Source organism: Lycium barbarum, chromosome 2 (genome assembly GCF_019175385.1).
Source record: "Lycium barbarum isolate Lr01 chromosome 2, ASM1917538v2, whole genome shotgun sequence".
NCBI lineage: Eukaryota > Viridiplantae > Streptophyta > Magnoliopsida > Solanales > Solanaceae > Lycium > Lycium barbarum.
Window position 1 is genome coordinate 116,872,169 of NC_083338.1, and position 26,118 is coordinate 116,898,286.

The 26,118-nt window shown below is 38.6% G+C and overlaps 1 protein-coding gene across 1 annotated transcript; it reads right to left on the bottom strand.

Moving 5' to 3' along the window:
- Positions 1–20,694: 20,694 nt before the first annotated feature.
- Positions 20,695–24,849, bottom strand: LOC132628780 (uncharacterized mitochondrial protein AtMg00860-like). Its single transcript, XM_060344546.1, has 4 exons — positions 24,777–24,849; positions 23,845–24,419; positions 23,397–23,489; positions 20,695–20,751 (listed from the first exon to the last, which is right to left on the bottom strand). The coding sequence occupies exons 1-4, from the start codon at positions 24,847–24,849 to the stop codon at positions 20,695–20,697; spliced, it is 798 nt and encodes a 265-aa protein (XP_060200529.1).
- Between the last annotated feature and the right edge of the window lie 1,269 nt (positions 24,850–26,118).

The window sequence follows — 26,118 nt, forward strand, 5'->3', positions numbered from 1 at the left end:
TCACAACTTCTTGATCATCCCATATGAATTTGATATACTGATGTAACGAGGATACCACAACTCCGGCAGCGTGCAACCATGGTCGGCCCAACAACAAGTTATAGCTTGTTTTGATTTCCATGATGACAAACTCCACTACGAACTCCGCAGGACCCATTTGTATGTGTAGATCTATTTCTCCCATCGGGTCGCTGGTTGCACCATCATAAACTTTTATATTTATTCGATTCTGGCGGATTTTGCCAATATCGTACCCGAGTTGTTTTAGAGTTGTCACAGGGTAAACATTCAAACCAACCCCTCCATCAATCAGCACCTGAGGGATGATCTTGTCACGACATTTGACTGTTATGTGCAAGGCTTTATTGTGGGTCGTATCCTCTCCTTATAATTCATCATCGAAAAATGATAGCCTATGCGCTCGTATAACATATCCCACAATTTTCAGCCAATGTTTGACTTGTAGTGCCGACGGGCACTTGGACTTCATCCAAAGCTTTCATCAAGGCTAAGCGATGTTGAGACGAACTGAGTAGTAATGACATTACTGATATCCTGGAAGGAGTCTTATACAGGTGCTCAACAATTGAATAATCCTTGACTAGCATTTGCCTCCAGAAGTTTTCAGCTTCACCTTCGGTAATTAGTCTTTTCTGAGGGTCTTCGCGACGTGGCGCTTCGAGCACAGGTTCTTCTGGGGCATAACACCTTCCTGGCCTGGTCATGCCCTGAACCACAACAACTACCTTTTTTTCTTTATTGACCATCATTTGGTGCGATGGTTTGATCACAACATGTGCATTCTCAATTGATCCTGATGCTTTGAGTATGAATGGCTCGTTATGAATTCGAGCGACTGTTGAGGGATATTTGAGCATGAAAGGCTCTCTTTTGGCTATGGCAGATATCTCAAACTCCTTTGTCAAAGGGCCTAGCACTTCTTTTCGCTCCTGTAAGGACAATGAGGCAACGGTTCTCTCTAACCCTTCAATATCTGGACGAATTATCGTCGGGCTCTTTTCCCATTCATTACCTTTTTCTATCATGTGAATTTGGTTTCCTCCATGCTTTGGGAGCGGATTTGTGTCTACATTTGGAGGTGTTGGTTCTACGATAAGCTTATGATTGTCAATCGTATCCTGTAATTTGTACCTTAAGTTTATGCAATATTCGGTGGCATGGCCAACTTGGTTAGAATGATAGGCGCAAGTGAGATCTGGCCTGTAGCATTGATCTGTGGGATTAGCAAGTTTTGGTGGAACAACGCTTATTCACCCGACATCTCTTAGCTTGGCAAATAAACTTGTCTTTGATTCTGGAAAAGGAGTGAATGCTCTCATAGGTTTCCTTCGGGTGCCTCACAGTTTGCTGGCGGAGGCTGGTTCTGGAAAGTATGGTTTTGCGGGGCTTGTTTATTGGGTGCTGGCATTCGATAATTTGGTCGTGGAGCTTAGTTTCTTGGTGCGGGCATTTGATAATTTGGTTGTGGGGCTTGGTAGCCCGGTTGCGCGTTGCACATAGATATTGGACTGTATTGGGGTGAAGTGGTTATATAGTTAGTTGGTGGAGGTGATTGGCAGTTATCTGAATTTTTGTGGGACATCTCTTTTCCTTAGCTTTTTGGGCTAGTAGTTCTAGAAACATAGGCTATATCTTCCCTTTTCTTTTTGCCACTTGCGGCGCCAGACGCACCTAATCTCTTTAGTACACTAACAATTCTGCCGGTCTTGAGGCCATCCTCGATATCTTCCCCAACGGCAGCTAAATCTGCAAAGGAACTCCCTTTCATAGTTATCATTTTGTCAAAGCAATCAGCTTCTTGGTACCATATGAATACGGCTACCAGCTCAGCTTCAGTCATGGGTGGTTGCACACGCGCTGCTTCATCTCTCCAGCGACTAGCATATTCTCGGTAGGTTTCAGTCGATTTCTGACGAATTTTCTCCAATGAGAAGCGACCAGGCATATTTTCCACATTGAAGCGGAATCTTTCCATGAATGAAATTGCCATTTCTTCCTATGTTTTATATCAGCTAATGTCTTGGAAGATAAACCATTCCATAGTCATTCCTGACAGGCTTCGACTAAACAACCTCATGAGCCGAGCTTCATTTCCGCCACTTCCAACCAACTAGTCGCATTAAGCCCTCAAGTGGGCTCTGGGATTGCCCGACCCATTGAAGTGATCAACTTTGGGAGTTTTGAGGCTTTCAGGCAGACCCAAGTCTGGATGTATGCACAAGTCAGAGTATCTCAACCTCTCTTTCTTCTTAGAGCCATTTTCCAGTTCAGCAATCTTTTTCCCATCTCTTTCTCGATCTTGTCTATTCTTGCTTCAAAGAACATTCCATGTTCTTCAGTTCTAGCGAAGAGTCAATATGGGTGACATGGTCTTGAAAAGTAACATTTGGTTGTACGGGATAGGTCACAGGAACTCCTATTGCCCGAGGGGCTTGATAAGCATTTGTGCTTGTAGCGTGAGTTGGTGTTTGAAAAGCTGGGGTAGTGTGGGAGGAACTCCCCACATGGGTGGTATTTCGGCGTAGTGGAATTTGAAAGGTAGCCCTAGTCTAGGTTTGAAGGAAATTATCAGGAATTGGTAAATTCAAATTTGGGAAAGTGGGTGGAGGTCTCCTAGCCTCAGCATTAGTAGCATTTTCTTTCTCGGCCCTTAGGCGGTCCGCTTCTTCTCTGGCTTTGGCCAATTGTCTCATCAGCAGACCGACAGCCTCTTTTAAAGGCATTCCAGCTATGTCAGCTGTTGGGGTACCTTCTACTAAAGCATTTTTGTTCGGTGGTGGAGTTTTAAGCATATTTTCTTCTTGAGGGTTTAAGGATGCTACGACAGCTTTTGATCGAGTAACTGGTGCCAACGAATCGACCCCTGTCTATAAGAGAAAACAACTCAAAATCTCCCTAGTTAGCATTAGGTTTAAGCACGAAACACAAAATATCACGTTGTTTGCAGTTTATATCACATAGAATCATATATTTTGTTTCAACTTCTTGATTGATTCACATTCCAAGGGTATTTTGGTCTTTTTGTATTTTTTGGGAATACTGATTTTTTGGTAAGTAGTTTGTATGGTTAATTTGCTTCTACCCATCCTATACTAAGGGGATTTTAGGTTTTTATTATAAAAGGACTGAGTCTTAAATAGACTACCTACGTATCCCACCAAAAGGAAATCAGGTCCATCCGTAGTTCAGGCATACACAGAAAAAGGTTTTTCCTATGCTACCTGAAACTTAGTTTTTCTACCCTGACCAGGCCTTATATAGGCTTCCCGCATATCCCCAACGCGACATCAGGTCGGTGTGGTTCCGTTTACATAAAAAAGTGAAAGGGATACTCTATCTTATTAAAAGCAGTAAAGGGATACTTATGTTTTTCCACCCAACCATACTAAGCAAATCTTCATTGTCTTCTTCAACTTCATCTTCTATTCTCGTCCTCCCGCGATAATCCAAACATGACCTTCATTCACAAGGCGTTCCAGCTCAAGCTTGAAATTCACACATTCTTTAATGTCGTGGCTGGGGCGGCCATGGTGATACACACAAACCATGTCTTTCGGAGATCCTGGGTGACCCTGATAGGTTTGTGGCACTGCCCTTATCTTTTTCACGCTACATAGTAGGGAGTGGATCCTGGCGTACGACTCTTCGAATTTGGAAAAGTCGCTCCTCCAGAACCTAACCTTTGATATCCTTTCTGGGTGATTTCTTCCTTAGTCATGAGTCAGGAGAGAGTGGGGTCCCTACAGTTGGCTAATTCTCCCTTTGTCAATCCATTGGATAAGCTTTCTCTCCAATTCTCCGCACTCGTTAACGATATGACCTGATTGACCTCGGTGGTAGAGACACTTTCTGTAACCTACAGAAGGACCGTATGGTGGCAATAGATCTGGGCTTTATGCGTACACTCCAATGCTTCCTAAAGTCTCCAAGAGTTCTTGTTTTGACAGCTCTACCAGTGTACCCCAATTTATGATCTTGTGCCTTTGACAACAATTGTGCATGAAACAGAAGGCTCTTCGAGCTGAGACTCACGCGGGTCTCATATACTTCCCGATTGGGGATAAGTAGCTCGTATTCTCCATATGGTATGGGGTCTAGCCCTTCTTGTTGACTAAGCGGGACATAACTCCGGAGTAAAGCTTCCGGTACCTTTTATTTTTTTTACCAGATTGGCAGGTGTTGCTTTGTTAGTTCCTCAACATAAGGCAGGAGAGTTTCTGCTTCCCTCATTCTCTCATTAGCTGCCTTAGTGTTTTTCACATCCTCTTTCATTCTAGCAGTGGCTAGGGCCATTCTATCGTCCCATTGTTGGTTTTTCTCACTTGTTGCTTCCGCATCCTCGTCGTCACTGACTGGGTTGACGTAAGACGAAGTTGCACTCATGTTGTATGGAGGCTCCATTTCCTATTAGCAAATCAACCCTTTTAAAGTGGATCTAAATTTGTTTTGATGGTTATTTTCTTTTGTTTTCCTTTTGGGTAGTGGCCGGAATATGAACCAATCAAGAGTTTCAATAAATTATATGATTTTCACACAAAGCAGATATATCAAGTAAGCCATTTAGATAATATGTAATTCTCTTTCCTATACCTCGTTGCTCCGAGGCTATTAGCGCATGAACCAAAATTGTGTCATATGTAAAACAAATGTATTGTTTCCAAAGATAAAATCCCAGTGCTTTTCATTAATGATATTTTTCCAAGTGGGATTACAAGGCTTTTAAAAGTAAATGCAATAATTAGAAAAAGTCCGCTCCACAGACAAAAATCTGCTCCCTATCATCTCGTGCCTTCTTGGCCCTTCAAAGGGTAGTCTGAATGGCTACATAGGCTGGCATCAATGCTGTCCCAATCCATTGACCCCTCTGATCGTCAGTCAAGGACGTCCCCGTATCTATGGCTACTTTTACAAAAGTGTCAAGCCATTCCAAGCTCTTCAATGAGGCGTTTGCCTCGTCTGTCAAACTCTCAATTATCTCTTAATCATATTCTATCTTTGTTTGATAATCCATTTCTTTTCTTTCCATTCGCCGTTTCAATCTTGTAACTTGGATTGCATTTACGGCTTCCCTATCCTTAGGAAATTTGTACAGATACGGTCCTGGAGTGGCAGTATCAGCTAACTCAGCTCTAAGCCACTTATAGTAATTTTCATCATGCCTTAGATTGTTTGGATCCGTATCCAACTCATTTTCCATTATCACATTCTTCCAATCTTTCTGATCATATTTTATACCTTCGATACGACCTTTTTCATAATCTCATACAAATTCTCCCATATTTCCCACATTTGGAATAACCTGCCTCATACCAAACTGTCTAAGAACTCTTAATGGTGTGTAGGGTCTGATCCCCCTAATGCCCATAAGTGGTAAATACGGACGTCTCCGGATCTTAACACAAATAGTCTTAGAGTGGAAATTCAGTACCCTCCACCTGATATGTTCTTTTCTTAGTCTGGAAAAGATGTAAGCCCATCTTTTTTTATCCTGAACCCCACAAGGCATAGCGGTGACTCCCAAATCATCCTCTCTCAGGGCCGGATCTCAACGAGTAGGTAAGCCGCTCCTATCTAAATGCTTAAGTATCCACCATTGGACTAAGAGGTTGCAACCTCGGAAGTAGTAATAATGGTCGCAGCATTTTCCCAAAGCTCGGTATATGTTTGATAGGATAATGGGGATGATGCCAAAGTATTTGGTAAGCCCATTTGTTGTGACTCCCCTAAGAACAGCATGGGCAACAAAGACAACTCAGGTATCAATAGCTAGGGAGGCATTTTTTGAAAATACCATGGTTCCTAATAAGCAGGTGATAAAGGCTAGTGTTTGATTGGCTTCCCAGGACTAGAGCGAGAAAAACTCAAGGATGTGATTTTCGTACCCATCTTTGGATGAATACCTCCCATATAACTCTCTAAAGGCTATAGTGGGTCCTTGCGCCTAGTCGGCATTGTTGACAATAAATATGTCTTTGATTTCTTTTGGGGTATTTTTGTGAGGGAAAAGGATATTTTGGACTAATTTCTTTTTGGATCTGATAGCGCTTCCTACACTTTCCAGGACATCTCTAATTTCTTCTAGAGTGGGAGTCATTTCTATCTCTCCAAATCTGAACACCATTCTGTCGTCGTCCCAATAACCGGTAATGATCTCTAGAAAACCCGGATCCCCTGTCATATCCAACAACGAAGGTAGATGCCCTACACAACTCTTGATTTCCTTCTTCTGATCGTTATTCAAACCTTTCCACCATATCACTAAACCCGATGGTGGACCCACAACCATATAAAGTTGCACATCAGGAGACATCTGCAAGACAAGACATTGTTAGTCCCCCGCTCCCAGGAGCAACAATTTATTTCACACTTGGCATAATAATGCTTCCAAATAGAAAATAATGGGATGCAGTGTCTATAGTTTTTTACACCATCTGGACACAATAGGGTGTCTTTCCTGTCTAATTCCGGTAGGTCTTAGATACCCGAACCGGTCTATGGTCAGCATGCGCTATATCAGTAGGTATTTGGCTTCGCTCTACGCTAGTTATTCTAGAGTAATTTTCAAGCGAATGTCACAGGTTACCCAAGCGGACAAGCTGGCGATGAGCTTTCTAAGGCTGTGGGATGACCGCATGCCCACTCGATCTTAGAGACCTTCAAAGAATATATTAAGGGTTTTTTAGTAAAAGTATGAACGCAGCTCATCCCGTTTCGTCATCCTTTAGAAAAATATAAAATAAATGCCAGGAGTGGCGGAGTATACATGCATGAATGACAGCTATATTTTGCGAAAATTTAAACACATAAACAATTTATATCATTTAAATAATTTATATCATACAAACACACAAATAATTGGAACTCTTATGGTTAGAATCTTAGATTGTTCCCAGCAGAGTCACCATCTGTAGCGTGTCATACTTTTCCGATTTGCATTTGCACTTGCCTCATTTAAAAAGGAAAGTGTGCCGGGGAAGTACGGTTGTCAATCGTACCGAAAAAAAGGAAAAAATATACTTCTACGTAATGGTACTCTAAATGGACTTATTTTTTAGAGTCGCCACCTAATTTTTAGGAAATTAGGAAAAACTGAGTCGAAAGGGTTCATTTAAAACAACTACTTTATGATTATTTTAAAAGAAACCTAATCTACACAGAGTCTAGGTAAAGGTTCTGGTGATCCCCCGGGGAAGGTGTGAGGCGCCCCGGTATTAAGGATCCACTCAATTGAGATTTACCTACGGGTTCTAATAATATGTCCATATAGATATAAATTTGTTTATGATAAAAAATAGTTTTTGTTTAATACTTCCGCAAATAGATATTAGTCATTTATGCAAAAAATAGCGCGTTTCAAGAATCAGAAGTGGTAGAATTTTGCCCAAAATTAGGCGTTTGGGGTGTCGGACTAGAACACCTAGGCTAATACCCGAAGGCTCTTAGCATAAGTAAGATCCTACTTAAGTCCACCCAAAAACGGTTTTGAAAAAATCGCTAAAGTATAGGAAAATAGTTTTAGGAAAATAGGTTGAGTATATAGTTTATATAGTATATATATGTATAGTCCATTTTTGCTTTTTCTAAGTTTGAGTCAAACTTTATTTTTTAGCCTAAGTCCATCAATCATAACTGGTCCCACAAGTTTGAATATGGGTTCAAATCAGTCCTCAATTTTACGAAAATTGGCAATTTTAGTCCTCGTAATCAAATCAGTCCCAATTTGCATTAAGGTCTCAAAGTGTGCGGCAAATTCATTTTTTAGCGACTTTTAAAATGTGACAATCCATTTAAGGGTTCCAATAGGCATGATAATTTGCAAATAACAATTTGAAGTACATAATTTAAAGGAGATAGGGTATTTGGGCCAGCCAAGCCCAAAAGAGAATATGTTTATGCACTTGGGTTCGTTGGGTCCAACGTATGCTCCGTTTTGCTCCGAACTGGGTTGACTCGATCTAAAATGTGTTGGTGAACCTCGTTGGGGCCCATCAACGGGTTTGAATGGGCAACAATACAAACGAGTATGCATAATATTAGTGTACGTTCATGAATAAGACTAAGTGCAAAAATCAAGAGTACAATGATCATTATAAAACCAAAAATAAATTTACAATTTATTGGGCCTGGCCCACTTATTAGTTTGTAACGGTAGACTAGCAAAATAGCCCAGATGTGAAATAAGCCCACAACAACAATAGTAATAAACCACGCACAAATGAAAAGGCCCAGACCAAAATTTGTTAAATATTAAGAGGCAATATACATGATATACCATAGCTATACTGTTCATTTTTTTCTCAATTTTTTCTAAGTGTCAAGAGGTGATATACATTATATACTACTGGTATACTACTCATTTTTCCTTAGATTTTTCTGTGTCAAGAGTATACTATACCTAATATACTATTAATATACCATCGAAGAGAAAAACTCCTTAAAGGGCATGCCCTCCAGATATACCAGATATATGTATGCTTCATATTCTATTAACTCTTAGACTACCACACTCAAGCTAAAAAATTCAAAGCCTTTAGGAAAGATTCTACCCCTTTTAAAACCAAATACTTAGCTTTAGTCATGGCTAACAAGTAAGAACTCTACAACATACTGCCAGATCTTGGCACGCATGAGGCAAGAAAGTCACAGAAAAGATTCAACTAGTCCCAGAAGCAAAGAAAATCAAGTAGCCTTTAGATAATGTGAACAACAATGGCATGGACATAGGAAAATTAAAAAAAAAAAAATGGCAAATGAGTGGCAGCAACAAATGAAGTAATAAGAAGGAACAAAGAAGGCACAGGATTAAGAGTGAAGCAGCAAAAGACAAGGCACGACCACAATCATCCTACTCCAAATATTAGTTTCAAGTTTCTTTTGAGGAAATCAAGGATTAATAGGGTAATTAAGGACCTGGCCAAGAGTTTTATTTTTTAAACCAAGAAGAAACTGAACCAAATACTAGGAAAACCACCTTTAAAACCATTCACCACTTACAGAGGCAAGTTTAAAGCCCAAAGTCATTTTCATACCTATTTTTGCTTCAACAAGTTCAGATATTAAGCTGATTTAGATGCAGATTCCCAATACTTCCTAAGTCCCTATTATCCTAGTTCATATTCAATCATTGAGTCACACTGATCCCAATTAGTCCCAATATCACCTCAGCATATAAGTAGTCCCATAGGAAACAATGTAGAACTTAAAAATGACAACTTTGACTTAGTTAATTTATAGAATCAAACACAGGATTCCAAACTCAAAGGTGAGATCAAATAAGGTCTTAATCAAGGCATAAGGGATGATCAAAACAGGACCAGCAAGTCCCAAAAAGAAGTAAAAGAGACTATGAAGCTATCCTAGGTGTAGTCATCATTTTGAAGAGATTTGAGTCACAAGCAAGAAAACAGGGGTGGAAGTCATATATATAAACCTCAGAACCTTACCAACAAGCCATTAAGTCCTATATAAACAAGCAGTCACCATCTCTGTTCTCTTAAAGCAGTTTTAAAGTCAACTTAGCATTGCATTAGTTGTCACAAATTTTACAAAATTAGGCAATTTAGGCATGACCAATTCTCAGTAGTTTAAAGTGATTCAACAATGAAACTATGAGCATGTTGCAGTCTATATCAAACATACAGTAGGAATGATGCACAAAAATGACTTAATGTTCAAAAAGGGTAATCAAGAGAGGTTCATGTTGCTTCTCCTAAGTCACAAAATGATGTATTCAAAAGTAGAATAAGCCAACAATATATAAAGAACAGAAGTGTTCAAGTTCTAGGATCAAATTTGGAGAAAAAGGACAGAAAATGTCTAAGTCACTACTATTCCTGATTTCAAAACTCTTCTTTTAAAAATAAAATTTGTGCTTCCTTATATAACAAACTCCTAATGTTCTGACAGTCAAGGGGGCATTTAAGATCCTCTTAATCAAAGTAGACTCACAAAGCTTTCTTCACAGAAAACCAAACAACAAGGCAAAGCTAAAAAAAAAAAAAAAAAAAAAAGGACAAATCATAATAAGCTTAACAAAGAAGACAAATCATACTAAGATCACAAAACACACACCACAAACCCCAAGGACATTAGCCTAGGCCACTGATTTTCAAATTTGAACAAAGGACAAGTTCTCTTATTCCTTTGTCATTTAACCCTTGCACTGTTCCTAAAGTTAATGAGTAAATACACATACACAGCCAAGCAGGACCCAAACTTGTTCCAAAACAACATGACAAACTATAAATCCATCAAATTCCTAAATTTTTAAAGAAGAAACAGATTCTTAGTATTAGAGGATTCTAGTTTCACTTAACAGTTTCAGAATCTACGAAAAACAAGTTAAGAGGTTCATTCTTTACTCTCCTAAGACTAAATAGGTTTAAGAGATTACAAAATGTATACCCATACAACCCATTGATCACAAAAACAAATGAGTCCTTTTTATTATAGCTTTAACAGTCACTTAGTCAAGAAAAAAAAATGAAAATCTGAGGTTCACGCTTCAAAGATTCACGTGATGATTACTAATCTTTAAAAGCTATTTTTTTGCATGTTTTGAGAAGGTTTAGCCTTTACAGAGTAGGAGAGGCAAAGTCAATATAGGTAAGAATAAAGCAAACAAATATTCAGGAGCTTTCAAAACGAGCCTAATATTGATATAGTTCCGGGTAATTTTTAGGGATTTGAAAAATGAGGTAAAAAATGAACCGTAATTCATACGTCGTTTTAATTAACAATTTTCCCGAGTTAGACAGAGCGGGATAGGTATCTTCTTTTCAAATCCCGTTTGCGAAAGTAAATAACTCATAATTACTTATAATTGTTATTTTTTTATGAAAATAATAATTAAACGTCAATTTTTTCAATTTTCTCGAGATATTTAGATTTTTAAAGGCATCTTTACTCCGTCTTGGACTCGGGAAATTCAAAAATTAAAACACGTGTTTTATGAGTTGAAAATTAGGTATCAACACACCACATGTACTGGTAAGCATCATAGGCCAACTAAGATTAGTTCACGCAATATAATATAAAATTAAACAGAATAAACATATATGTTAATTAATGATTACACTTATTAGCTATTCCCATTAAATAACAATGCATCATGAAATTACTTGGAGTCCCTCTATTAATATCACTTACTTAATCACATAATAAGGAATAACATAGCCCAACGACCTCATCTATTTCGCACACTCTCAGACATTCATAACTCAAAAATAAGAAATTGGGACAACTCTTCATACCGCTTCGTCCTATCATAATTGATTACATTCCCCCTTTATTCCCACACGTCGAACTTATTAATTAACCGGCAAACGCAATAGTGATACAATTATGAACAGCCTCAGCTGCTATCTACTTATAGATTATTCCTTCTAATAATTATCAACAATCCATGAACAACGGACGCCCCGTTTAATGTATTCCATTGTTAACCCTTCCTGACGTAAACGTTAAATGCAAGAGAAGCCACAATTACTTTATTATGAAAGTATTGTAGCGGGTCGTATTTTTTCCGATTCGCATTTACACTTGTCTCATTTAAAAAGGAAAGTTTTCTGGGAAAGTACGATTGTCAGTCGCACCGGGAAAAAGGAAAAAATAAACATATACGTGGATGGTGCTCTAAATGGACATCATTTTAGAATCGCGACCTAACTTATAGGTAAGTTAGGAAAACCAGTTTGAAAGGGTTCATTTAAAATGGTTAAATTTTAAAAGAAACTAATCTATACTGGGTAAGGGTTCTGGTGATCCCCTGGGCACGGTATTAGGCATCCCGGTGGATCCGTAAAATACGATTAACCTACGGGTTCTAATAGTATGCCTTATAGATATAAATTGTTTTTTTTTTTTATAAAAAATAGCTTTTGTTTCATATTTCCGCAAATGAAGGTTGGTCATTTATGCAAAAAATACTCATTTTTTAAGAAATAAAAATGGTAGAGTTTTGCCCAAAATTGGGCATTTTGGGTTTCAAGCTAGAACACCTAGGTTAAAACCCCAAGGCGTTAGCCTAAGTAGAACACCTCGTAAGCCCACCCGAGTTTAGAAAAAAGGTTTTTAGTTTTAGTTTTTAAAGAATTTTTATTTAAGTGTAGAAAATAGTCTAAGGCATACTATTATTGTCCATTTGTCAACTATATTTACATTTTTTCAATTTTAATCCAATTTTAGTCTTTTTTAGATAATCCAAGTTTTTGAAAGTCCAAATCAGTCCACAGGTCTTAAATTAGTCCATATAAACCATAAGTCCACAAAGCCATAAGTCAACAAAACAGTCCAAAAGTTTCTTAAATAATCATTTTAGTCCTCCTATTTAAGAATCGATTAGATTTTGTCCAAATTGCGAAATAGTATCAATTGTAGGAGAATTGTATGAGTCATATCTCTTTATTCGAATCAATTTGTAAAATTTAGGAAAGTCAAGTTTTGGCAACTCTTAAACTATAGGATAACTTTAAAGGTTCCAATAAATAAAATAGATGCTCAAATTTGAAAAGTTCATAAGCAAAGACATAAGGAATTGGGCCAACCAAGCCCAATAAGAATGTGTTATGCATTTGGGGTGATCATCGAGTCCAAACGTATGCTTCATTTTTTGCTTCAATTTGGTATACTCGATCTAGATACGTTGGTGGGCCCCGTTGGGACCCACCAATGGGTTTAGATGGATAAGGGCACAAACAAGTATACAAGACATTAGAATACACTCATAAATTAAACTAAGCACACAAATTAAAGTCTACAATAATTATTACATAGCCAAAAAATGAATTACAACATTAATGGGCCAAGCCCATTCATTATAACTGGCAACATTAGATAATCAGATTGTCCAAGTAAAAATAGGCCCAAAATAGTAGTAATAATAAGTCAAGTATGGAAACGCGAATGACAGGCCCAAACCAAAGCCATTCTCCTAACTTTTTTTTTTCTAAGTGTCAAGAAGTAGCATACATGATATATCACTAGTATACTACTCCGTCTTTCTTAATTTTTTCCTAAGTGTCAAAGCTGTGATATACACTCGCTATACACCAAGTATACATTCAATGGAGAGCAAAACCTTAGTGGCATACCCTCCAAATATACTTGATATACGTCCCACTTAATCATTTCAGTTCCCATAAATCAAAACTTAGAGCAAAACCCCCTAGAACTTCACTTTTAACCGAACATTTTTGGACTATTAAATGATTTTAAAACATAGTAAATTTCTGCTAATCAGTGATCTACAACACCCAAAAGGACTACTATATTCACTTATATTCAACTAAAGGTCTTAACACTGATGCACACATAGGTCTAGAGAGGTGTAAAATTACCAAGTTAAGCAAAGCAAAGTGTTTGAAAATTGCAAATGACACTGCAGCCACAATAACAAGATCATAGTCACAAATAGAGGGTTCATAGTGATAGGGGCAAGCAACAATAATGCAAGAAAAGAGAAAAGTCATGTCAAACCAAAGCCAAAGAAACAAACAAGGCAAGACATGAATCTTATGCTAGTCCCTAGTTCTATAAATCAAACTGATAAGGTAAAATGATAGGGACTAACTAGTTCTAGGATATAAGGTTCATGATACTCAATCTTGGGCTCAACATGAACTTCTAGGATATACGGTTCATGATACTCAATCCTGGGCTCAACATGAACACAATAGACAGGGATCAGGCAGGAACAAATAACACATAAGATAGTATTCAAATCGACAAGTAAACAGTAAAAGAAGTGACCATCTCAAAATAAGTATCACAGTTCTTCTAAAACATTTTTTTATCTTATTCTAGTCTTCCTCTATTTGGTTTTAATAGCCTATGTGAAGCAAGAAGTCTCAAACACAATATGACCCTATATTAGTATAAGAGAATAAGTTTCAAAGAGCAACTTTCAAGGAAACTACAAATAAGTAGAATATAGGGAAGTATCAGAAATTTAGAGACAAAATCCAAGCAGTCAACTTATAGACCTATCTCCTGTTCTTCTATTTCAAATTTTATACAAGAGCCAAGTTCTTTATAAACTTCTTATCCTTATTTCTTTTCCAGTTCCCAGGAATGAAGCCAAATGCACACAAAATCTTGGACACTTAGAGTCTTCTAGGATCAAAGTGGACTACAAATCTTATAGTTTTCATGTATTAACCAATTCTCCACATAGACAGTCTCAAATTCATCAAACATGTTTAGGAAAGATCATTTTTATCTTCATATGCTTAGAAAAGTTCAGAAATGATAAGACAAGGCAAATGGGCAAACAAGTGACTAGTCTAATCTCAATTAGAGCAGATAATGTCAAATGGCTTCTAGAAATTCATCTTTAGATCTTTCTTAAGTTAACTAATGGCAAAATCATTTTTTAGTTTCATTCATGTCACAACAAAGTGTCACAGAATCAAGTAGTAGGTCTAAGGTTGCTTCTCCTAAACCAATGTTAACTGAAGCAAGTCTCGGTCATGTCGCAGGTTTATTGCTATTTTTTAGGCTTCTAAGTTCTGGTTTTAGTACATTCTTAAGTTGCAAAGGTCATAAATAAACACTTAGGAACATCTTAGTACATATCCAATCTCATATAGCATTAACACGATCCCTAAATGAAGATTTATATTAAGACTTATTCAGAATTTGCACACAGAAATCCAAAACAAGAAGTAGGAGTCACACAAGGGTCTTATTAAGTTACAAAAAGTGATTAAGACAACATCAAACAAGTTCACAATAATCAGGGAGAGTATAAGTCTATCTTAGGTGTAAACACGTGTCAAATAGAGTCATAGTCAATAGGAAACTCACATGGAAACACTTATGAGTTCAAAAGGAAACTAAACTGTGGCCATAAAGGATCATGATTCTATCCTAGGTCACAGAGATATCACACTTAGGCTAATCAACCCAAGAAGAGTAGAATCAATACACACATAGGTCTGAAATTTACAAACAAAAGCTGGTATAGGCAAATAAGTACTCCATTAGTTTATAAAACAACTTCTGGTCTCAGCTTTTGGAATGATACTAGGTCAACAAAGTTCAAATCTTAATCAACTCATAGCACTGTTTCAGAAAAAGGAAATTTAGCTAATGATCAAATCTTAAAGAAGTCAAACACACAGAAAGAAAGAAAAAGAACTTAAGCTGCTACTAACTCTATTTTTTTTTTTTTACTTTCTATATTCAGTTTTAACCCTTTTGTACTCATACTTATCTTAATAACAAGAAAACATGAAATCTACACTCAAATTTCAAGCAGAACATGAACAGTTTTCATAATAAACTAGGTGAGGGACTAGTAAAGAAGAGAAGACAAGTCATTGCAAGCTAAGACTTATACTCAATGGTTTAGGAAATACAACTCCTTTCTCTTTATTTTTCATTTTTTTTTTAAAAAAAAATTCTTGGTAAATATTTGCAACACACACAGGTTTGGGAGTACTCTTTAAGATTTCAAAAGAAAATCAACTAACAAGGAGATTTCAGGGCCTTAAGTTACCTTTTCAAAAGATGTTAGACTATTAAGAGTGAACTAAACCAGATAGTTATATGAGTGAAAGAAAACGGCTTCTAAATTTGCAGTGATCCAGGACCAACAAATGACGGCAAGAGGTCAAACTTAGACTTAGCAGATTTCTGAAAAAACATTCAAGTTCTTTCATAATGAAGCCAACCTAAAGCCATATTAGATTTTGAAAAAAAAATCATTTGGGACCAAAAACCATGTCAAACAAGCAAACTAATAGACAAAATCAATCCATGATTAACAGACATGATCATCTTCACAACATAATGAACATAAATCAACAAGAACAAGACTAAATACCTAAATATCTAATGGAACAGTGCCAAGTCTTAACAAAATCACATAACAAAGCTGGAGCCCCAAACAACTTAATACAACAAGACTGAATTCCACACATAATTATTTACATCTCATCTTTAATACAAATTTCTAGAAGGAAAATAAATAGAGCTTCAACACAATTCAAGCCAACTAAATCATATTACAACAACTTAGACATCATCAAAGCTACATTATCACATATTTTAAGGCAAAATGATATCCAAATCAATAATCTAAAATCTCAAAGCACATACCAAAGCAACAATATAGTTATTCAAGTATACATTGAAACTGAAACTGAATAAAATAGTGGAGTAGGGATATTACCTTTTGCAAAGGCAACCCAAAGATCAAAAGGGGATTGATTCAACTCCAAGCAACAAAAACCCTTCTCAAATCCATAAAATCACCTTTTCTTCCTATATTTTTTGTATTCTTCCTACTTATTGTATTTTTGTATGTCTTTATAAACTGTATAGTAGATAAAACATAGTTTTTTTTGGCAATAAAAATCTGGACCCATAACTCGTTCACAAACTTGCTATTTATAACACAAAATCTATAAGAATCCTAGGACAAAAATAGAAGAACACCTGGCCACTATTCCCCCCCCCCCCCCCCCAAATTCCCAAAATTCGTACCTTATCTACATTTCAAAATAAAATTAGATAGGACAAAATGAAATGCTAACTAATTGTACCCTAAATTTCAAATAAAATCCACAAAAATCAGATAACTACGAGGATAGTACAAATGGCAGCATGAACCACGTATATTATGCAAATTAACAGTACAATTGTACCAATTTTGTACCAAGAGGATAAAAATCCTCAAATTCATACCCAACCCCAACGGACCATCATGGAAATCACCCTAGGAGCCTATGTAATTTCGTGTGGCGCATAAGCTAGGAAAGGACTCGAGGTCCGGCCCATGGCAACCACATGCATGGATGACCAGAGCAACATCCATAATAAAATGGTTCAATTCGGGCCTAAAAATAAAATTCAAATGAAATTAAATCTGGAAATCACGAGAACTCGTGACTGGGCATGAAAGCCCTCTCAAATACGACAAAAAATGTTCGTGAATCTGTCACAACCCAAATCTGACACTCAAGTCGTGACCGGGCACCTGACGAGCTTCTACCCATAAGGCGAACCCTTTAAGCAAATTATACGAAAATTAACGAATAAAATGAATAATACGCAAAGTCTCATAATATAAAGAAGAGTGCGGAAGCGAAATACAAATACTGAGTCTTTCCCATAAGCCCCATAAAAATGTCTAAGTCATGAAACTGCTACTCTGAATATAAAAGTACGAGACGTAGCTTGGAATACTACTAAATCAACTAAAGAAGAAGAGGCCGCCATGATCTAATGGTGGCTCACCTCTACTGAACTGGACTGAACAAAGCTGGAATGAATCAAGTATCGGCTACTTCGTCACCGTTAACCACACCTGCACACATACAACATTAACAAGTGTGAGTCTAAAAGACCCAGCAAGATCATCGACACTCTTAGCTTACCCCTGGGGCAAGTCTTTGAAATCCCTGATAATACATAAAAGCAATTACACAGTACAAGTATATTAAATATATACAAACATTGAAGCTAAAGCTAAAATCATGAAGCACAACCAAGAAAAACATGAAATACTCTAAATCTAAATTTATGCTCACGGGACATAGTACGTATTTATCTATGTCTTACCCCGTTTCCCGGAGAGGGCATTATTGACCCCCATCTTACCCGGACAATAAATACATGAAATACACTGAATCTGAATGTATGCTCATGGGACATAGTACGTATTTGTCTATGTCTTACCCCATCTTTCGGAGAGGGTATTATTTACCCCTATCTTACCCGGACGAGCAATACATGAAATACGCTGAATCTGAATGTATGCTCACGGGACATAGTACGTATTCCTCTATGTCTTACCCCGTCCTCCGGAGAGGGCATTATTTACCCCCATCTTACCCGGGTTACTTAAAATTCTAGCATCTATCTCTCACCGAACATCAATGGGACCTGTGGAAGTATGTCCCTCTGAAGTTATGATAAGTGGAACATACATCCAATCAATACCAAGTCAAGACTATATGTGTATAGCAAATATCTATTTAAGTGAAATTACGCTAAAGGACTCATACGGTCATTACTTTAGAAACTTGGAAATTATCCAATTTAGATCATGCTTGCCCACTCACACGAACTAAATGGTTTAAATACATACATACAACACAAACCATATGCTTTTTATGAAAAGCAAGTAAACTAAGAATTTAAGCCTCACTTGTCTTATAACCGGAACGCAACCTCTTCGAAAGTGCCAAATAACAAACTCCAATAGCCTCAATCTATTCAATACCATAAATAAATAGTCCAAATTAGCCTAGGAAAACTAATCCTATAATTTTAGGTGTAGAATTAAATATCAACATTCTATACCCAAATTTCATAATTTCTTTAATTGAAAGAACTGTATCCTAGTAACTTTAATAACCAACTATATACATATGTTTTAGTACTAAAATACTAATAATGGTAGTGTGTAATTAAATAAAGAAAGAAAACAAAAACAAATATTAAAAAGAAAATGACACAGTTGGTGACTTGAATCAAAGAAGAGTAATTTGCCACTTTGAAAACCTATTTTGTCTTATTCGAAACCCAAAAGTGAGCGCTGTAGCAGTGCACGAATTTCTGAGAGAAACAGTAGCAATTTCATTCCTTTAAATCAATTTATATCTCTAACTCCACAACACACCATCAATTACTATAGTGATTTGTTTCCCCTAATCATTAGATCATGATTACGTCCTATTAATAATTCATGCCATCCAATCCTATTTGACTTAACACCCTTGCAACACAATCCATGGCTTACATACTAAATTATAAGGAAAAATTATAAATCTCAAGATGTATACCTGCGTGCCTTGCCAATTGTGGGAAATAAACTTCACTGTGTCAAACTTTGTACACAGTAACCGATGCCCTCTTCTTGTCCCTTCTCTCTCCTTAGACTAGAAACAGCTTAATAATTTTTCTTGTACTTTCACTCCTTCCTTTGGAATATAACGTGCACAGTCACAAGAGTAGTGGACCTGGCCCACTCACTAATTTATTCATGCACCATTTAATATAAATAATAATATCACAATAAATATATATATGCATACATGTTATATGGATATAATTAGTACCCGCTACGGTATCGAACTCGTTAAAGCTAGTAAGTTATAACTGAGGAAGTAACTCTAAAATTCATTTGGAAAATATCGGGTTATTACATTCTACCTCCCTTAAAATATCGTTCGTCCTCGAACGTAAGAAAAAACTCTTCGCGTGGTCAAAGAGGAACACATTAACAACCTTAACTGTCTTAACCAGTCTCTTAGGCCTACTGAAATTTCGGCAGAGTTTCCCCTATAATTATGACTAATGCCTCTTATATACCTGTCATAAACTACCAACAACAACACCAAAAAACATCATAAATAAATTGACATATATTAGGGAGTTCCGGGCGACTCCATGCCATCAATCACATGCAAAATGGGGCACCGGGCGATCCCGTACCATCATGCAAAATTACAAATAAAAATATGTAACTCAAATAAGTCAACACATAAATTCAAATATATAAACGCATTATCTATTAGTTTAATCCTCGTACGCATAAAGAGTATACCTGTAACTAATGCACATATACATTGGAGCTTCTTCTCTTGACATGACTTAAGAGAAAAGCTTGGGATATCTGTCTCGAATGTCATGCTCTGCCTCCCAAGTAGCTTCCTCACTCGGATGGTTCTTCCATAAGACTTTTACAGAAGGAATACTCTTGGATCTCAGCTGGCAAAACTGCCTGTCCAAAATAGCTATCGGGGCCTCCTCATAGGCTAACTTCTGATCAAGCTGAACTGTCTCATGGTCAATAACCTGAACAATATGGCTCGGATCTCTAGAGTATTTTCGGAGCATGGAAACATGAAAAACTGAATGAACTCCTGCTAAGGACGGCGGTAAAGCCAATCTATATGCAACTGCTCCTATCTGCTTTAGGATATCGAAAGGACCAATATATCTCGTGCTTAACTTGCCCTTCTTGCCAAATCTCATGACACCCTTCATGGGCGATACTTTCAACAATACCATATCACCCTCCATGAACTCAAGATAACGGACTCTCTTGTTCGAATATGATTTTTGCCTGCTTTGAGCTGTCTTGAGCCGGTCTTGGATTACCTTTACCTTTTCCAAAGCTTGTTGAACCATCTCTGGACCCAAAATATTCCTCTCACCTGGTTCGAACCAACCAACTAGAGAACGACACCGCCTACCGTACAAAGCCTCATATGGAGCCATCTCAATACTGGAGTGATAGCTGTTATTATAGGCGAACTCTACCAAAGGCAACTGCTCGTCCCAATGACCTCCAAAATCGATGGAACATGCCCTCAACATGTCCTCCAAGATCTGAATAACCCGCTCTAACTGACCATCAGTCTGCGAATGGAATGATGTACTGAGCTCAACCTTAGTACCCAAAGCCTTCTGAAAAGACTGCCAAAACTGAGCTGTGAACTGTGACCCTCTATCAGAAATGATAGAAATGGGCACACCATGCAATCGAACTATCTCACGAGTATGGATCTGTGCTAACCGCTCTGCTGTGAATGTAGTCTGAACCGGTATAAAATGTGAGGATTTGGTAAGTCTGTCCACAATCACCCAAACTGAATCATGTCTCCTCAGAGTACGTGGCAAGCCCACCACGAAGTCCATAGTGATTCTCTCCCACTTCCACTAGGGAATAACCAGATCCTGAGCTAACCCTCCATGTTTCTGATGCTTATACTTAACCTGTTGGCAATTCAAACAACAAGCCACATAATCAGATATGTTTCTCTTCATCCTCATCCACCAGAAATGTTTTTTCAAGTCTTGACACATCTTTGTAGATCCCGGATGTATAGAATAGCGAGAACTATGAGCTTCTTCCATAATAGTCTGCCTCAGGTTTCTTACATCTGGTACACATAACCTGCCATCATGCCATAACACTCCATCTGTTACACCTCGGAAAATTTTCTGTTGGTACGCAAGAGAATGAACTAGTGATGAAGATGAGTGCATGGTGTCCATGAGCAAGAAACGACGTTTGATGACCTTAGGCGAGATTTCGAAGGTATCCGATGTGAGATGAGAGAGTTGGCCAAGTTAAGATGAGGTATAAGGTGAGTGATGCATGTGCATGGACGTGGGTGATTCAAATGAGAAGTCTAAGAAATATGGGAAGTTGCAGGATTGCAACTGCCCAGTGGTCGTAAAGTGCATAATACAGACCGTAAATCGATATACGGTCCGTAAACTGGCAGTCGTAAACTGCCATGCAAGGCTTCAACTTTCTGCCAGCCGAGGAAATGGTTAAATATGACCTGGTGGACGGACAGTAAAGTGATTTACGGCCCGTAAACCATGGTCGTAAACCACCATGAAGGCAGCCCAGCTTCTGGTTCTGGAAATGGTTGAATACGCCCATGGAGGACGAGCCGTATAGTGGAATACAGGCCGTAAACCATGATGGACGACCACTGTTCATCTCAGCACAGATTTCACAAGTCATTAAATAAAGGGACCAACACTTGTTTTATTTCATTACAACATTACACCACTTCTCTCTAAAACTTCTCTCTACATTTATTACACGAGTTTTCAAGGATTATAAGCCATCAATAACATTAAGACAAGTGAATCGAGGATAAGGGAATCATCAAGGATCATCCAAGTCAAGAAATCCAAATGGAGAAAAACTAGGGTTTTGCTCAAGGAGGAGTATTATCAACCAAAGATTGTTCCTACAACTTCTAAGGTAAGATTCATGATTTTTACAAGATGTTTAAGGTATTGGAGAATTAAAATACATGGATTATAGAAAATATGGTCAACTAGGTCATGAATGGTGAATAGTGACATTTTGAGAAATAGTTTGAATTGAATTATGAATGTTGTTGTGTTACGATATGAATGTATTATAAATGGTACTAAGGTCATGAACTAGACACTTTAGACGAATGGACGAAGTTGGGTGCTATGACCATGATTATGGGTGAATTAGGGGCAAAGTGAGGAATCTAGATAATGTCGATAATGTGAATGACTAATGACCATTGTTATGATATTAATGAAGGTGTAAACGCTAGCATTGGAAGGAAACGTGTAAGTGTAAACTAGTTCGACGAAAAGGTATGTGAGGCTAACCCTTCTTTCATAAGGCATGGTTCCTTGGCCAAACTCTTAAATCCTCTATATGAGTATGTTGTCTCCAATGATTGATATTCCGAGCTCGTAAGCTCACGCTCGTTGACCTGTACTACGAATGCATTACGCACCTCATGTGACGAGTAAGACTACGATTTAGAAGTAACGATAATGATGATGATAGTAATGATGATAATAATAATAATTATGCTAAAGGCGCCTACGGGCTATTATATGTATGTGTGCCTATGAAGGGCTATAATAAAACCCCGAGCCTATGGTGCTGGGCAGAGTAGATATATGTATATGATTATGTATAAAGTATGTATACGATTACGTAACGCGCGCACACCTCTGCAGATGGTACGGATAACCCTGATGCCTTGGTAGGGCCAGGTATGTATGATCTTGAGCCTTGGTTGGCCAAGTATGTATGAAACACCGATCCTATAAGGTCGGGTATGCTATGTAAATGTTATGTATATGAAATGACTAAATATATAATATGAATATGAATGTGATAAGACTATGTATAAGAATATGGGTACAAGTATGGTACGAGCACTATTACAGAATACGGATGATGACGTAGGTGTACAAATACGTATGAAAAAAAATGGAAAGTCCTATGAAAGGCAGGTAAGTGCTATGACGATGATGTTATTGTCTCCCCGCCTATGTTTTTTTTTCATATGTTGATTCATTATGTCTATCTATCGATGTTGATCATGCTTTACATACTCAGTACATTCTTCGTACTGACGTCCTTTTGTTTGTGGACGCTGCGTCATGCCCGCAGGTGCACAGGGAGACAGACGTGATCAGTAGCTGTTTATTCTGAGTTTGCATAGAGAGCTCCATTTCCTTCAGAGCCATATCTTTTGGGTACTGATTCTTTTGTGTACAAAATTACGGGCATAGCGGGGTCCTGTCCCGCTCATGTGATGTGTCATACTATTCTTAGAGGCTCGTAGTCACGTGTATAAGTTTAGATATGTCTGGCCTTGTTGGCCTATATTTTTGTATATTATTTTGTCGGCCATGTGGGCCCATGTACACTGATGCGGCATAAATGCCAATTATGATATTATGGTAATGTCGTCCAATGGGACTAGCTTGACGAATGAATAGAAATGTATGTCTAATTATGTGGCTCACCTAAATGTAAGTATAAGAGTAAGCTAAGAGGGTGCCTGGGTGGGCTAGCACCGGGTGCTCGTCGCGGCCCCCTAGTCGGGTCGTGACACCATCGGAGTCAATAGTCGCTCTCTTAGTCTATCCTTGTCCACTTGCTCTTTGAGCTTAAGCAACCGGCGATCCTCGAACTGATGAGCTTTGACCTGCTCAATCAAAGAATACTGTGCAATTACGCAAGCAAGTATCCCTCCACAAGCCGTGGCATCAAGTCTAACACCACTTGGCCAACCGCTGAAAATCTATAGGTAAAGGTCGGATTGAGGCTGAAATAGAAGCCAAACTACCCATTGACTTCCTACTCAAAGCATCTGCCACTACATTAGCTTTCCCCGGATAGTACAAAATTGTCATATCATAATCCTTTAGTAACTCAAGCCATCTCCGCTGCCTCAAATTCAAATCTTTCTGCTTAAAGATAGACTGAAGACTCTTGTGATCTGTAAATATCTCACATGGCTCGCCATACAAATAATGCTACCACAACTTCAAGGCAAAGACCACTGCTGCTAGCTCGAAATCATAAGTCGGGTAGTTCTTCTCGTGATTCTTAAGCTGTCTAGAGGCATATGCAATCACCTTGCCTCTCTGCATCAGAACACAACCTAAATCCACTCTCAAGGCATCACAATACACTGAATAGCCTCCCTCCCCAGTAGGCAAAGTCAATACTGGAGCCGAAGTCAAAGCTGTCTTGAGCTTTCGAAAGCTCAACTCACACTCCTCTGTCCACTTGAACTGGACATTCTTCTGCGTCAATCTGGTCAACGGTGCAGCTATTACTGAAAATCCTGCCACGAAGCGTCTGTAATAACCGGATAAGCCCAGGAAACTCCTGATCTTAGTAGGAGTAATAGGTCTAGGCCACTGCTGCACTGCATCAATCTTCTTTGGATCGACTAGAATACCATCCTTAGAAACTACGTGACCTAAAAACGCCACTGTATCTAACCAGAACTCACACTTCGAGAATTTGGCATAAAACTTGTGTTCTTGCAACTTCTCTAACACCGCCCTCAAATGACCCTCATGCTCCAACTGGCTCCGGGAGTAGATCAATATGTCATCAATGAATACTATAACAAAAGTGTCGAGAAAAGGCTTGAACACTCGATTCATAAGATCCATAAATGATGTCGGGGCGTTCGTAAACCGAAAGGACATAACCAAAAACTCATAATGGCCATAACGAGTCTGAAATGCTGTCTTCGAGATGTCCTCTTTCTTGATCCTCAACTAGTGGTAACCCGACCTCAAGTCAATCTTGGAAAAATAGACCGCACCCTGAAGCTGATCAAATAAATCATCTATACAAGGTAGTGGATACTTGTTCCTGATTGTGACTTTGTTTAATTGCCTGTAGTTAATGCATATTTGCACGGAACCATCCTTCTTCTTCACAAATAATACTGGAGCACCCCAAGGTGACATACTGGGCCTGACAATACCCTTGTCAAGCAAATCCTGAATCTGTTCCTTCAGCTCCCTCAACTCGGCAGGTGCCATACGTACAACCTGAATGCTGTCTATAGTCACTGTCTCAGCTCGAGTATCTCGAACCGTGGCGTGGCTATGAATCCCAAACAGCCCTGGCTAATCAACTTACGGGCCCTGAAATAAGAAATGATCCGCTTCTCTGGAGCGGCTGTGGTACCTTTCCACTCTAATCTCGGCTCTCCAGGTATATCAAATCTAACTAGCTTGTTACGAAAATCAAGTGTAGCATAACAGGCTACCAACCAATCCATACCCATGATGGCATCAAAACTGACCATCTGAAGCTCGTGAAGATTCACCAAGGTCTCTGTACTCTGAATAGATACTATACAATCACGATGTACTCGATCTACCACTATAGACTCCCCAACTGGAATAGATACTAGAAAAGGTGCATCTACGTAATCGAGTACCCGCTCCAAACAAGTAGCATAGAATGGGGACACATAAGAATAAGTGGATCCAGGATCCATCAAGGTAAATGCCGGATGAGAACAAAATGTAAGAATACCTGTGACTACTGCATCACATGCATCAACGTCCTGTCTGGCCAAAGCAAAGAAACGGGGCTGTCCACCCACTGCCTGTGCACCCTGAGTACCCTGTCTAGCTGCTCCACGACCTACCTGTGGTACTGCTCTAGCTGGAACTGCGGCTATAGGTGGCGCCGTAATGGCACCCTGCTGCTGGGCTGGCAGCTGGACTGCGCCTACAACTCTAGGACATGCAAAAGACAAATGACCTTGCTCCCCGCAAGTATAGCATCCAGTGAAACCCCTCATACACCTGCCTGAATGGTTCTTCCTACAAGAAGAACAACGATAAGCCCTGTTCGGAAAAGAACTACGTCTCTGGTGCTGTTGCTGCCCCTGCCCCTTCCGGGCTGACTGAGAACTAAGTGAGTCGTGAGAATTATTATGTGAAGCTAAATGAGGAGGTATAGATGACCCCTTACCCTGAACCCCCCTGCTCCTAGATGGAGCCAAACTGGATACCACTGATGTGCGTGACTTCTTCCCTTCTCGCTCAGTCTTGTCCTCTAAATAGTATCCCTCACAACGCATAGCACTATCTAGAACCTGATCATAGGTAGACCTCCGCACCTCAGTAGCCAAGGCGGTACGGTGGGACCCTTTCAACCCATTCACAAATCTCCTGACCCGATCCTCCTCACTAGGAATGATCCCAAGGCCATAACGAGACAACTTAGGGAATTCTACATCATACTGTGCCACAGTCATATCGTTCTGACGATGCTTTTCAAACTGATTGCGCAAA